Raw genomic sequence first — 15,461 nt, 5'->3', positions numbered from 1 at the left:
TTAGCTGGCAGAGAGTAGCTTGTTAGCCTGGAACCTCCTTAAACACATCAAACCTAACCTGTCTTACTGATTTGTTAATATAGTATATCAGTGTCTCTTTGTAAGTTGTGTTTCTTCTCATAAACACATTTAACCGCCATCTTCTGTTTGTTTGTTTTTGTTTTTTCTTCTTCTTTTGGTCCTATTTTGTGACCACGTGACCATGTGACCACGTGACCATGTGACCATGTGACCACGTGTGTAAACGTCCCCATCCTACAAAGTCCTGTGTGTTAATCAGTCTCATCTGTGTCTCTTTGTTGGCCTTTTGTTGTTTTCTACATTTGAAAAAACTCATTTACACGCTTCACTGATGTGCTCATTTTTATTGATGCTATTTGTCCAAATGGTAACAGAAGGATTTACATTAGGATTACATCTCTTGTTACAGATAAGGGAAATCATTGGCAGAAGTTTGACCAGCTCAAATTACAGGCATCACAACAAATACCTAAAGCATTGATTATGTAGAGGATAATTGATTATGTAGAGGAAGTCTCCATGTGAGTTTCTGATCCAGCATGTGTTTCTTCAGAACACGTTCTTTCTCCAGTTGCTCTTCTCACAAACAAAGGGGAGGGTCTCGTTGCAGGATGCAAAGTGCCATTTCTTCCCAGCTGCAATAAGAAACAGAAATATTTTGGCATTGCTGTTTGTGGAGTTTGGATGTGTGCACAGCTTGTGGAGTCAGTGAAAACAAAGTCAATGTTTAATGTACATTTTAGTTTGGTCTTTCTATGTTTTATTTGTGAGGATGAATCCTCCTGAAGTAATTGTTCATTTCTTATACAAAGTTTAAACTCAAGAGGGATTAACTCATGTTAGGAGACTGCCCCGACAGGACACAAGAGGAACTGCAGTTTTTTGCACTTATGCCTACGGACTCTTGTTTTAGACTAATGTGTCACTTTTTTGTTAATAGTTTGAATAGTGAGTTTTTATATTCCTGTTGATGTGTTTCATCAACATACATGTTTAATATATCATCACAGTAATTTCACTGATTCTGCCCTATTTAAGTTGTTTTCTAACATTTCTAGATGGATGGATGGAAGGATAGATAGATAGATAGATAGATAGATAGATAGATAGATAGATAGATAGATAGATAGATAGATAGATAGATAGATAGATAGATAGATAGATAGATAGATAGATAGATAGATAGATACTTTATTGATCCTGAGGGAAATAATTAAATATTTGAATAGAGGTATTTTTCAACATTAAATGCAGACTTTTATATTCAGATAACTATCCAATAAATCAGTTCTCAATTACGATTGATAGACTTAAAGTGCTAATGTTGGGGGGTCATTACGTCCATAGTTCATCATCAGGCAGTGCTCGTTTCTCTCCATGTAATAATCCGTGTAGAAGTTTTCATAATCAAACTTGGTGCCGTCACTCCAGAACCACAAACAGGGCTGCAGACAGAAAGACATAAGAAAGATCAAAGTGTTCAGAGAACAAATAAAGTTCATCTGAAAGAAACTTTAAAGGTACATTTGTTGATTTTGTTGGAATTTTAACTTTATAGTTTTAAAATTTACAATGAAATAATTTGAAAGATTTTGTTGTTTCAATTTCTTCCAACTATGATAAAATTATTACTTCAAATAAAACGATATGGATATACAGTGGTATGCAAACGTTTGGGCACCCCTGTAAATTTCATGATTTTCCTTTATAAGTCAGAAATGTCAGTTAAATACATCATATAGGAGACAAACAGTGATATTTGAGAAGTGAAATAAAGTTTATATGATTTACTTAAAGTGTGCAATAATTATGTAAATTAGTCATGTGCATTAATGGAGACACCCTTAACATTTCATTGATTTAAATATCTTTAGCATTAATTATTGGAACTCAAAATTGGTTTGGTAGCCTCAGTGAGCCTTCAGCTTCATACACAGGTTAAACATGAGAAAGGGTATTTAAATGTTTCTCCTCTTTGCATGTTCTCTGAAGAGTGGCAACATGGGAGCCGCAAAACAACTCTCAAATTACCTGAAACAATGATTGCTCAACATCATGGTTTAAAAAATGAAGCTCTCAGTTTGTGTGAGAAACATTGTGAGGAATTGGAAGAGCACAGGCACAGTTCTAGTTAAGACCCTAAGTGGCAGACCAAGAAAAGATAAGCACAGGTGAAGGATGGTGAGAACAGTCAACCAACAGAGCAGCTCCACAGACCTGCAACATCATCTTGCTGCAGATGGTATGACTGTGCATCAACTATTCAGCAGCGCATTACACAAGGAGATGCTGTATGGAAGTAAGCAATGCAGAAAAAGCCTTTTCTCTTAAACCACCACAAACAGAGTCAACAAAGCACATTTGAACAAGCCAACTTCATTTTGGAACTAGACAATTCCTGCAGAAATTGTGAGGGTGGTTGCCGTGTGTGCGTGATGGTGCCATCTAACAGCTGAGACAGAACTCTGTCCCACTCTAAACACTAACTCTGATAAGCTGCTCACTGATTGGTTGACATTCAGCTTTGACCTGCCAGAACATTCCATCAATGTATTTGAATGGGCTTACCACTGCTCGCAAAACCTCAAATATCTTAAAAACTAAACATGATATCACTGATCCGTTTGGACTGTGAGCGACAGAACAAATAGGAGCACGTTTCGATGTATTTTATTTTCATCTAACATTCAGACTGGGACCACAGTCGCAATTTTAAAACATGAGTAAAAACTGTGAAATTCTGGAGGTCAGTTAGAGTGAGAGCCCAATGTGTGTGTATGTGGTGACTGTCAAACAAATGTCTCTCCTGGGAGACTGAAACATTTTATGTTTTTACTTTTTGCTTTATGAGTGAGAGGACACTCAGAGCTTTCTTCTGATGTATTTTGTTTGTATGTGCGAGCAACAATGACTTCAGGATGGCGATTTACAAATATGTCTCCAAAACTGAAGTTTTTGGCAGTTACACTCGAGGATTTCAAATTTTGCCATTCATTTTCAATGGGGCAAATTTTTATCGTTTAAACTTGATTTGTGTCCAAACCGTGTGCCGAGGTTTCCACAAAGTAATAACACACTTTTTGGGGCCTAGCCGCTCGTTTTGATACCTTTCTTGTATGTGTGGCGCAAACGCTGTGGGAGGAGTAGCGCAGCCCGTTTTGAGGATATAATAATAATAATATTAACAATAGTAGTGTGTTTGCCTTTCAGGCAACCACCCTAACAATAGTAGTAGTGTGTTTGCCTTTCAGGCAACCACCCTAACAATAGTAGTAGTGTGTTTGCCTTTCAGGCAACCACCCTAACAATAGTAGTAGTGTGTTTGCCTTTCAGGCAACCACCCTAACAATAGTAGTAGTGTGTTTGCCTTTCAGGCAACCACCCTAATAAGTTGCTGTGGACTGACTCATAATTTGGGCAAACCAAGGGACGTTATTCATGGTGGAAAAAGAACACAGCAAGAGAAACACTTGCTCCCTACAGTAACATTTGGTGGCGGTTCCATCATGCTGTGGGTCTGTGTGGTCAGTGCAGGGACTGGGAATCTTGTTGAAGTTGAGGGATTCCACTCAATATTAGCAGATTCTTGAGAACAATATCCAGGAATCAGGGACAAAGTAGAAGTTGCGCCAGGGCTGGATCTTTAAATAAGACACCAACCCTAAACATTGCTCGAAATCGACTCAGGCATTCAAACACATAAAATGGTCTGAAATGGCCATCTCAGTCCCCACACCTGAATATTATTGAACATTTGTGGTGTGATTTAAAATGGCTGTCCATGTTTAGAAACCATCAAACCTGACTGAACTGGAGATGTTCTGTAATAATGGTCTAAAATACCTTCCACAAGAATCCAGACTCTAATTGGAAGCGTTTAGAGAGATGCACAAAATATTTAGTTAATTTTTCTTTTGGGGTGTTTACATTTATGCACATGCCTAATTTTGTTTACATAATTATTGCACACTTTCAGTAAATCATATAAACTTTATTTCACTTCTCAAATATCACTGTTTGTCTCCTATATGATGTATTTAACTGACATTTCTGATCAAAACAACCAATGACTTATAAAGGAAAATCATGAAAATTTACAGGGGTGCCCAAACTTTTGCATATCACTGTATTATTGAAGCCAAGGCCTTCTTTACCTGTACGGCATCATATCCACCAAGCCAGGTTTCCGGGAAACTGTAGGTTTCTTGTTTGGTCAGCCCCAGGATAAAGTAATTCTCCTTGTAACTGTGGACCGACGCCAGGTTTCCTCCCTCAAACAGACAGTAACTCTGGAAATGACAGGAGAGACATCTCATCCTTCAAACATTCAAACGTATTAGCAGCGCAGTGAACGTTTGAGCCTTCATCAGATCTCACCTCAGCTTCAGCCCACGTCTTTTGGTGGTTGACGAACATGAAACATTTCTCGCCATATTGGGACCAGTCATGAGGACAGTAGTATTCCTCGCCTACCAAAACAGAAATAGAGATGACTGAGCTGAGAAGTAAATTTAGACATACAGGTTTTGGACAGTTACTGTCAAATATCTAAACGCCATAATAGAAAACTGGTTCATTCATTGTCCAGCACAAAGCTAACCCTAAAGCTAACATGTCTTTCAAAGTGTGTGTTCATGTGAAGCTAACCCTCATGACCCATTCTTTGACCCGAACCCTTCATTCTTACTCAGCCTTTTTAACCTCAGAAACGCCACTTGGTTCTTTTTTGTGTTTTATTTTGTTTGTCTCATTATTTTTTTACATTTGCATATAATTAGTCAATTTCTGTAATGTGTGTTCAAAGGCTGAAAATGTAACTTCAAAAATGTTGCAATTTTAAAAGGATGTTTTATCTCTACTCAGGGTTAGGGTTCCATACAGTGGTTTATCCTCCTGCACCAGTATGTTAATCTGTACTCTTAAAATGTGATTGGGATTGCCTCCTAGAAGGTCTTGGTTAAGTATTTATTTATTGATTACTGTTACTCTTAAGCCGTGCTTCCTAGCTGGCCCTTGTGTCTGTCATTACCCAAAGACACCACACGAGGGTGCCAGCGTGCTAGCATCTTTGGTAGCGTCAAAGCTAATGAGAGTGCACTCGCTAATTTTCGTCATTTAATCTTTATCATTTTTCATCTCACTGAATTTTCTTTAGCCTCTTCATGGGGCTGAAAAGGTGTGTGTGTGTGTGTGTGTTAGTGTGTGTGTGTGTGTGTGTGTGTGTGTATATGTGTGTGTGTCTGCAAGGGACATTTCATGTGCAATGTTATTTCTATGTGTTACTTGTTGAGGGATGAGTGATGTATGTTCTTTTGTTACCTGCCGAGGGACTGCAGATGTAAATTAGCGTAAGGCGTGATGGGATGCATCATATGGTTACATTTATGTTTTTAGTGCACACTGTCCCTTACAAATAAAGTTAAATGGAATTGAATCTTTATCAAGAACTGCCTGCTTTGTTGTCTGTTGTTTGTGTGTAAATGTATGCATGGTCTGTGGAACCGAACTGCCCTCTGGGAGAGTTTTCAAAGTCTGACTCCATCCCAGCTTGTTTTTAAACCACCTGCAGAAAAATGAACTCTTCTTTAATTATTATCTACGATGTTCATGAGATTGCTTCAAGATGACCCAAGTTAACCCACATGATTAAATCAATGTGATTTGAAAACTTTTAACTGCCAGCCTGAGAGCCATGGTTAATCAAAGCTTGAGCCAGAAGCACCTCTCCTCTGAAAACTCATCAAGATCTTCAGCTAAGTCCAGCTACCTTTTGGATCAAGCTTCAACAGTACTCGACAGTACTCCCCCCCTGAACCTGCTTCCCAGCCCCCCCCCCCCCCCCCACATAAACAATAACAGGTTGAGAGTCTCCTGCTCAGACTTAAGTATGTGAGAGGCACTTCCAGCTAATATCAGGTTCTGAACATCCTGAAATGATCAGACAGTGTCAGCTGTTCATATGTTAAAGGAGCTAACCCTAACCCGTTTAATACTGGGTTTGATAGCATCAGATATTTAATTGGCTTTCTTGACTTCTCACACACACTCTCACTTCCTCTTCTTTAGCTCTCTGGGGTCCCCTCCAGTATTTCAGAGCCTGGTCAGACTGAGGAGGCTGGATTTTGGAGGTCCTGCTCTGGTGGAACTAAAGAGAGGAGATCTGTCAGGGATCACAGAGCTCGAGGAGCTCACTATACATGTCAACAACCTTGCAAGGTGTGACACTGATACTTTTTGAAAAGCCCTTGTTACACATTAAGAGTCATTGAGGTCTTCAAACCAAAGGAGCAGAAAATCTGCCCTTAAAGGGGAATCAGTGGTCAGAACTACGTCTCAAACACTTAAGTTCAAGAAGTGGAAGGAGCAGAAAAGCACTAAAGCAGAATTCTGAATGTAAGGCAGCACTCACCACACTCATAATAGAAATCCCCCAACAGAGCCTTGGTGTTGTAGATCATATCTCCGGTGTAGATGTTGACGCACCAGCAGTAGCCCGTATACGTGCAGCACTGCCGCGGGAGGAAGTTCCCATTTTGGTCACACTCTGGGATGTATTCTCCAGGCTTGTATTTGTCGTAGAGCTTCATGTAGTCGCAGCGGCCCGCGCTCCTGGACATGGAGGTGGAGTTAACGGGGCCGGCTCGGCTCAGCGTCAGGAGGCTGCAGAAGGTCAGACACACTCCCAGCAACAACATGATGGCAGTGAGAGGAATGCTGAGGAAGGAGGGGAAGCTTTAGAAACACAGGAGTCGAATATTTATACTGAACCAGGTATAAATCATCCAGCTCATTAAAATATTCAAAGTTAAGTCATGTTTGTACATGTGTTTATTCTTAGATGGATGAAACAGCCTAGGGTAACATGTAAAAGTACATTTGTGTTGACTTTAAGAATACTTCTGCACAAAGTGGACTCACCTGTTTCAGGAACAGCTGCCGAGCTCGGAGCTCCTCGGCCTTTATACTGTTCATGTCTCACATTGTTTTCTTCTACAGCTCTGAGGTCAAACGCTGTGCTGACAATGACACGTTTCATGAGAGTTTAACACAAAAGAGCTGCAGGAATGGATTGAGCCTTAATGTATGGTGCATCAGGAGACAACCTCTTTTCATTAGAATCAAGATGAGCTTTGGGTTACATCATTTTTATATCGCTCTTTGAGCTCATTGTTTGTGTCCTCGTTTTCCCAGACGATCTCGTGTGTCTTCTTCCTTTTTAAGCTGTTCTGATTTCACGTTTCTTATTGTGTAAATATGGGTCACAGAGTATTTTTGAACCCTTGAGACTGACTTGATTTCATGCTTTGATATTAAACATCCAGGTGTGATATATCAGAGAGTTGATACATTTTCTCTGTTACAAACTCAAAAAGAAACTGCCCGTGATTATCGATTACATTGGTATCATGACCAGTGTGCAACTGAAGACAGCTGGTTTCAAACCTCAGAATAAAGTCAGCATAAGAAGGTTTTAAGGTCAACATTTCTACTCAGACAGAGATGGAGAAATCTCACGTTACCTTAAGTCCTGAAAGCTGCTAAACTCCTGTTGAGGTTATGTTCAAACTTCTGCCCGAGTCACTGTGACTCAGCAAGACGATGTTCATCGCCACGGTTAGCACAAAGGTGTCACAGTACTTTACACCAACAACACTCAGATCATAATAAGTGGAACAAAGGAGCAGTTAATAAACCAACATTATGAAATCCTGCTATGATCAAGAAAACAGTAAAGCAAGATCAGAAGGTGAGCAGGTGGACATGATTACCCACCGACTGTCTCAAGTTTTCAGCTGCTATTTAAAAACTCAACAGAGTCAGAAGAACGTAATGAGAAGGGAACGGCGTTATGGCGTCAAACACACGATCAACATGAGTCTAAAAATGTTTCACATTGTGAGAAAAAAGCAAAGTGATCCCATGCTGAGGTTTTGCCTTCAGATGAAGAGGAAGTGATGTTTAGATGGTTCTCCTCTTTGTGAAAGTCATTTTCTGTGAATAAAGAGGGAACAATATCTTTTATATCTCAGTGAGAACATAGGCTGGCTGTGCACGGGGTATCCTGTTAGTCCACAGTGAAATTATCAGTTAAACATCTCCATCTGAATCCATCCAATGTGTCACAGAAGAAAAGTCGTCATGCATTCACAAAGTCAAAGATGCACATTTACAGATTTCCTCCGGAAATTTCACTACCTCTTTTCACACGTGTTTTATCACAGCTGTCGACCTGAACGCCTTTTGTTTCCTGTTTCGTCTGACAGAGACTTGAAATCGCTCTGATCTTCACACACTTTCCCTCTCGATGCCTTGAATCAGCCCAGCAACTAGCAGGTAAGACCAGCAACATGAGCTTCACTTCATGCAGGTGTGGTCACCCTAACCTGTGCCTTTCTCTCTCCTCCCAACATTTCTCTTCAGCTGTTTCATCAAGTAAAGACAAAAAGGTTCTTTGCAGTATGGGACTGTCGACCAGTCATCTGGCCCTTCTAACCCTCCTGCTCGCCCACGGCTGGGCTCAACAGTCAGACACCGACATGAAGAAACCATCCTGTGGTCACTGTGACCTGCAGCTCTCCTGTGACTGCTCCAATGGTGGATTCATTCATGTTCCTTTGGTACCAGACCGTGCCTTGACTCTCGATCTTTCTTTCAATAACATCACCGAGGTGTTGGCTGATGATCTGAGCGGCCACATGTCACTCAGGGCTCTGAGTCTACATGGTAAAGCTGATTGGACTTTCTGGCTTTATTTTCAAAAAGGCCAGTTTATATGTAGAGTTTAAATGTCAGAAGTCTTCAAAACATTTTATTGGGATGAGCGGAGAACATTTCCTCATTCTGTCTGATATTTATATTTACAGCATTCATCTAAAAACTGATTGCAAATAAGTGTAGGCGTTAGGTTTTCTTCTTTTACACTTTGCACATTGTTAAACTGTGTATCCGTAGGTGGCACCACCACATGATTCGTAACTCTTGAGAAAGAAAAAATCTTTTTTTTTTAACTGTCCTCCAGCTAACAGACTGGTGGTGATCCATCCGTCAGCGTTTGATTCTCTTTGGAGCCTGGAGAAGCTTGATCTGTCCAACAATCGACTGACAGATATAAATCATAAATGGTTCACCAAGCTAAGTGCTCTGCAGCAGCTCAATCTGCTCGACAACCCGTACAGGTAGGTGACAGCAAAACAACAAAAACCTCCTCATCGCATATGACTAAGTCTCTAGAGACTTCTCACACACACTCTCACTTCCTCTTCTTTAGCTCTCTGGGGTCCCCTCCAGCCTTTCAGAGCCTGGTCAGACTGAGGAGGCTGGATTTTGGAGGTCCTGCTCTGGTGGAACTAAAGAGAGGAGATCTGTCAGGGATCACAGAGCTCGAGGAGCTCACTATACATGCCAACAACCTTGCAAGGTGTGACACTGATACTTTTTGAAATTCCCTTTCCTGACGCCCGTGGCTCAAGGCCATTAGCTTCAAATGAAACCTTGAGCTATAATTTATCCGTTGTGTTGAATGTGTATTTCCTCCTCTCCAGGTACGAGTCTGGGGCTCTAGCGGATATGTGGCCTCTGGGTCGTGTCACTTTGAGCCTCCATGAACCATTTTTAACCAACACAGCCTTAGCATCAGCTGTGCTCGCTGACGTATCGTACCCAAACACACCTCTTGTTCTGGAGGATCTCCATCTTGTGGGGAATGAGTCGGTGCAGCCCCTCAAACAGACAGCCAAGAGGAGAATCAGGTCTAGACGCATCTTATATGAAGTCCTATATCTAGACCCATTCTCTGAGTTTCAGAGATAAACATACTTCTTTACATAAGTAAAGGCATTTAGTTGACTTTTATTCCTGCAATAAACAACAAAAACAATGAAAAACACAAACCAAATTTCTACATAATGTTGCGTTAACTATGCAAAGTACCACACGGTAGAACAATCTGAGCTAATACGCCTGCTTTTCACCCTCAGGAGCCTGACTCTGCGAAACCTGAACATATCAGATGAGGCCATTGTTGGCTTCCTAGTAGTGATGGATGGTGTGCCGTTAACCTTTTTTTCTATGGAGGACCTCACACTGACAGGCGAGGGCAGGTAGGAAACCAGAACATCAGCATGATCTATCAAAGTTTGTGTTACTCACTCTGACACTTCACTGCTATCTGTTCTGTCTTTTGCAAGAAAATGGTGACAGTTTTTGAGCACTAATTCAGAAACAAGTTGTTGAGTGAAGGAACCACATCCATACATGTTTGTTTTTCTTGCATTGTGAGGTGGGATCCAGCCAGTTGGACAGACCATAGAGGCATTGATGACTGCTTTGTAAAAAACCTTGTGGTGCTGGATGTCTTTAAGTTTGTCTCCTTTTTGGATCTTGGGTTTCTGTTGCACTACCCCAGGAAGTTGTCTGTCTTAAATTCTCAGGTAAGGAACAAGGACTGTCACAGTATGTTTAATCTCTCTCCTGGCATCAGTCAGTGGTTTGTAGTTTAGTTTGGTGCTGGGGATTATTTACAACTCAAAATATCACAAAAGGATTTAAACACAAAAAATGCAAAACTTTCATTAAATGACAAAACCCCACAAAGAAATCCTCCATAGCAAATCTAATTCAAAGCACAACATTCTTATATTAGTGAAACTCAGGAGAACCACAACAGAAACTCGAAACACTCAAACTGTTTTCAAATTTGACAAATGACTCAATCCCTCAGTCCATGCAAAAAAAGTACTGGAACTCAAATTTCCACTGGTTTTCTCAGTCAGTTTCTTTTCTAGAGTCTTTTTAGCTAAGAAAAAAACAAAGATAGCTTCTACCACATTTCTATTTTTCATACTTTTTATTTGATATTCTCGAGAAAAAAACAAACAGCGGTACATATTAGTACAGTTCAAAGACATTTCTGAATCCAACCTCAAACGGGGGTGTTTATGAACCAACAGTCCAATGGATCATTTTATCCTTTAATATGCTGTATGGTTTTGCTAAATGAAGTGTCAGGTTATTGTTCTACTGAAAGACCAGGAAACTGTCCTCAAGGGAAACTACCAGTGTAAAAACTGGCTCCAAGCGACCAGGAAGTGACAGACACACTTACAGCCTGCTACTGAACAAGATTTTGCGACTAAATCTTTATTCAGCGCACACTGTGCAGGTGGCTGATTCTTTTTAAAATCATCTCTTTAGATTTAATGAAGGATACGAGTCGGGCATAACGGGCGTGAGGAACTCGACGGCAGGCTGCTGCATAGTAGCAGTTTGTCAGGAGGCCTAAGGCCCGCCAGCTGCAGCTCTCTCAGCGTTATGTTGACTGAAAGTAGTAAACTACATAACTACCTTTCATCATCCACTGCTCCTTTACCTTTCTGCACCTGTCTTTGGTGTTTGTGATGCCCTGTCACTTGTAGCATCTTAAGGTTTTTTTTAATAGTTTTCACAATGGTCATGGGATTATAAACTAATGCCAACTTTTACCATCAGGTATTTGTGATACCCTGTCCCACGGCACACCTGCTTGTGAACATGCAGTACCTGGACCTGTCTGACAACCTTCTCACTGACCTAACTCTGAAGGAGATGTTGTGCAATGGGGATGGCACATTAAAGGACCTGCGAGTTTTAAACATCAGTGGAAACATTCTGAAGGTGCCTTCACAAAAACACAATCTTCGTCTTGTCACAGTTGCGATACAACCTCCTGACTTGGTCGTTAATTGGTATCCATTTAAGTGGTCTTGCTTGCACTACTTAGGAATACTTCTGCTGGCAAGTTAACTAGATAGATAGATAGATACTTTATTGATCCAGAGGGAAATTCAAGTCAATCACATCAACTAATCACATTTGTGATAAAATCCCTGAAGTTACCTTTTTAAAGACCTATTTTTGTTTTTTTTGTGCCTTTATTGGAGAGACAGGATAATGGATTGAGATGTAAATCAGGGAGAGAGCGTGAGGATTGACATGCGGGAAAAGAGACATCGGCTAGATTTGAACCCGGCTGCCCGCGACATTCCCACATTTTTCCTCTGTGGTGTCTATAGCAATTATTATACTTTTTCTAAGGGTACATTCCACTTGAGGTGTGCCGGGTGTTTGCATTATCCATGATTTACTGTCCTGTGTTAGTCTACCCTGGTCTCAGTCAATCAAAGTCTTGGTCAAAACTTGGTCTCCATAGAGGTGGTCATGACTACAACACAACTCAACTGTTATTCTGCTTGACAATAAACTGATCACAGGATCTGTGATAAAAATACTGTTGTTCCCCTTCAGCTAAATTCCTGGATGCTTGATAATTTGTTTGTTTGTTTTGGCTCTGTGCCAACTTCTACTTTTATAGTTTAATGACTGTACTCACACCTCTGGCACTACCTCAAACACCTCTGTACATGCACATGTAACTAGTTTCTAGAAGGTCAGCACTTTGTTTCTAAGGCTCTTTAACTGTTTACAGGTCTCTTTTAATCAGCACATGTTTTTCTCTCCTTCACAGGTTATGTACATTATGCTATACAAGTTTTAAGTCTAATGCTAATGCTAACTGCACAGGTTATGTACATTATGCTATATAAGTTTAAGTCTAATGCTAATGCTAACTGCACAGATTTAACCTGTAATTATATTTACTCTTAGTCACATAGGGGCTGCTAAATCTTGTTTGGGGGATTATTGTATACAGAGGGGGGGGGGGGGGACAGCAGGTGTGTATTGTATCTAATGTCTTGTGTCCTGTCTGTCTGTATACTGCTACTGGATGCCTTGAATCTCCCTCGGGATCAATAATGTATCAATCTATCTATCTATCTATCTATCTATCTATCTATCTATCTATCTAATTTTACCTCGCAATTTTAAAGAATTAGTTATTTGCTACCTAAAGACATTTCTGCTTCTGTCCCACTGCTGTCTAGTCTGTGTCCACGATAAACCGACTGGTAGCTAAACTCTCCAAACTGACCCACCTTGACATTAGCAGGAATGGATACATCTCCATGCCCCAGAGCTGCTCGTGGCCCCACACCATGCGGCACCTTAACATCTCTGGGGCTAAACTTACAACCATCACTAGCTGTCTACCTACAACTCTTGAGGTACAGTAGTGGAGCATGTAGCAGTAATCCTGACAGTCCTGCTATTGTATCAACTACAACAGATTGTAAATGTTCATGTTTGAATTCTTTGTACAGGTGTTAGATCTGAGCTACAATGATCTCAAAAGCTTCTTTCTGTTCCTACCTGCCCTGAGGGAGCTCCATCTTTCTGGGAACAAGTTTCTGAGTCTGCCGCATGGATGGCTGTTCCCTAATTTGCAAACACTGACTATACAGGTTAGGAACAAACATATCTAATTTCTTCTTCCAACCCTTCAGTGATCCAAGAGTGAAACCTTCCTTCTTTTTTTCCCCCAGTCAAACACCCTGAACATGTTTGGGAATTCAGACCTCCGGTCTTACAGACGACTCCAAAGCCTCCAGGCGGGTCAGAACAAATTTGTCTGCTCCTGTGACTTTGTTGAATTCCTTCAGTCTGGTTTTAAAGGAGCTGGAGACGTTCAAATGACAGACAAAAAGGAGAGCTATGTCTGCGACTCTCCTCTGTACCTGCAGGGGGAACCAGTTGGTCAAGTCAGCCTCTCCATTGTTGAGTGCCATCAAGTTTTGTTTGTGTCTGTAAGCTGTGGTGTGGCGCTGTGTGTTGCCCTTCTGATGTGTTTCCTGCTCTGGCGCCTCCATGCATTCTGGTACCTCAAGATGACTTGGGCGTGGATTAAGGCCAAGCGTAGCTCCAATAGGCGACAAAGAAGAGACAGAGCGAGTGCAGAAGCATTGCTGTCCTTTGATGCCTTTGTATCCTACAGTGAGAGGGATGCTAGCTGGGTGGAAAACTTCTTGGTACCTGAACTGGAGGAAACAAGGTATTGTCTGAATTCAGGACTCAGTGTATTAAATATGATGGTCTGTGTTCTGAACTTGTGAGTGTCCACAAGGGGGTGCCACAGGGTTCGATATTAGGACCCCTCCCGTTCATTATGTATCTCAATGATTTGGGAAAAAATGTGTTTGATGCTAACATAGATCTTTATGCCGATGACAAAATGATTTACTGTTTTGGATCAACTCCTGCTAAAGCGGTTTACGTTCAACTGATCAGAACTGGGAGTGCGTCGCCCACTCTGCTCCTTCTACATGGAACATTTAAAAACCTTTAACACATGAAAACCTCCTCTACTTGTAACTCTTTTTATAACTTTAATTGCTTATAATAGTTTTTTTTATAATTTTATTTGCTGTCTGTATGTTCTGAATATACGTTTTGCAGGACTCCCTTGAAAAAGAGGTTTTTAATCTCAATGGGACTTTTCCTGATAAGTAAAGGTTGTGCAGCCCATCCCACTGATGCTCAATTGGATTATCTGGGAAGTTTGGAGGCCGAGATTGGACTATGTGATCTTTTTGTTTGTTACGATGGTTAAAATGTCAGATTAGACGATCACAGATCAACACACTTGTGCCACGACATGACCTACAGAAATGACAGACTAATGTGTGTCAAACGTGTTTGAATGTAAATAAGTGAATAAGTGAAACTCAAGGCTTTACAATCCCCACACACTCAGGTCTTGTTTTAAAACGTTTTCCAAGGTGATGATGAGATGTCATTTAGCCTGTGTGGTTAGAGATGGCCCTGCACGCATGTATGATGTCGAGGTTGAGAGTTGACAGACATTGTGGAAACATAACCTCCCTTTTGGTTTATACTTCAGAGAAAATGCTTCAAGTTCCCGGTCTCTGACCCTGTGCCTCCACAAGCGAGACTTTGTCCCTGGGTATTGGATTGTGGACAACATCATGAGTGCCATGGAGCGCAGCCGGCGGACCATCTTCATCCTTTCTCAGAACTTTGTCGAGTCAGACTGGTGCCGCTACGAGCTGGACTTCTCCCACTTCTGGCTCTTTGATGGGAATGCTGGCGGAGAGGCGGCCATCTTGATCCTGTTGGAACCACTATCCAAAGACGACATCCCCAAACGCTTCTGCAAACTACGTAAGCTGATGAGCTCCACCACATACCTGGAGTGGCCTCAGGAGGAGGAGAGGAGTGGGGAGTTCTGGAAGAGTCTACGTGAGGCTTTAGGAGTGGAAGAAGATGATGACTGAGAACATGATGAGGAGAAAGACGAATTAAAGGAGCTACAAATGAACATTAACAAATTAAAACATGTTAACCCCTTGTGTGTAAAAAGTAGAGCTTTCTTTGACCAATAACATCAAACAGCGTGTATCTGAAAGTTGCTGAACATTTTTTTAAAGTATTTAATAAATACAAATTAAAAGAGCAGTCTTTAAAACAAAACACGTTGAGAGTTTCCGTTCTGTTTGAGTGATAAGACAATGTTACCCAACATGCTACAACATCCTGCTACATGTCTG

The 15,461-nt window shown here is 41.0% G+C and overlaps 2 protein-coding genes across 2 annotated transcripts; one reads left to right on the top strand and one right to left on the bottom strand.

The window, feature by feature from the left end:
- Positions 1–550: 550 nt before the first annotated feature.
- On the bottom strand, positions 551–6,730 carry LOC306841160 (galactose-specific lectin nattectin-like). The gene is made up of 5 exons (XM_079370863.1): positions 6,431–6,730; positions 4,399–4,490; positions 4,176–4,310; positions 1,361–1,466; positions 551–656 (listed from the first exon to the last, which is right to left on the bottom strand). The coding sequence occupies exons 1-5, from the start codon at positions 6,714–6,716 to the stop codon at positions 571–573; spliced, it is 705 nt and encodes a 234-aa protein (XP_079226989.1). The 5' UTR covers positions 6,717–6,730; the 3' UTR covers positions 551–570.
- A 1,325-nt stretch (positions 6,731–8,055) lies between these two features.
- Positions 8,056–15,221, top strand: LOC306841373 (toll-like receptor 2 type-2). The gene is made up of 12 exons (XM_079371255.1): positions 8,056–8,355; positions 8,443–8,745; positions 9,041–9,197; positions 9,290–9,439; positions 9,564–9,770; positions 9,999–10,121; positions 10,301–10,451; positions 11,509–11,673; positions 12,942–13,121; positions 13,218–13,358; positions 13,440–13,945; positions 14,795–15,221. The coding sequence occupies exons 2-12, from the start codon at positions 8,481–8,483 to the stop codon at positions 15,186–15,188; spliced, it is 2,439 nt and encodes an 812-aa protein (XP_079227381.1). The 5' UTR covers positions 8,056–8,355; positions 8,443–8,480; the 3' UTR covers positions 15,189–15,221.
- The last annotated feature ends 240 nt before the right edge of the window (positions 15,222–15,461 follow it).

The sequence above is a fragment of the Symphodus melops genome (genome assembly GCF_947650265.1).
Source record: "Symphodus melops genome assembly, chromosome: 20".
NCBI lineage: Eukaryota > Metazoa > Chordata > Actinopteri > Labriformes > Labridae > Symphodus > Symphodus melops.
This window is presented reverse-complemented; position numbering and strand designations above follow the sequence as displayed.

Bases quoted from the DNA above. Each gene is read 5' to 3' on its own strand.
- LOC306841373 (XM_079371255.1), top strand. From the start codon at position 8,481: ATGGGACTGTCGACCAGTCATCTGGCCCTTCTAACCCTCCTGCTCGCC. The intron at 9,198-9,289 runs GTAGGTGACAGC...CCTCTTCTTTAG, and splicing joins CTGCTCGACAACCCGTACAG to CTCTCTGGGGTCCCCTCCAG. The intron at 9,440-9,563 runs GTGTGACACTGA...CCTCCTCTCCAG, and splicing joins CATGCCAACAACCTTGCAAG to GTACGAGTCTGGGGCTCTAG.
- LOC306841160 (XM_079370863.1), bottom strand. From the start codon at position 6,716: ATGTTGTTGCTGGGAGTGTGTCTGACCTTCTGCAGCCTCCTGACGCTG. The intron at 1,467-4,175 runs GTAAAGAAGGCC...TTCTGTCTGCAG, and splicing joins GTGGATATGATGCCGTACAG to CCCTGTTTGTGGTTCTGGAG. The intron at 657-1,360 runs GTAATGACCCCC...TTCTTATTGCAG, and splicing joins CCTGATGATGAACTATGGAC to CTGGGAAGAAATGGCACTTT.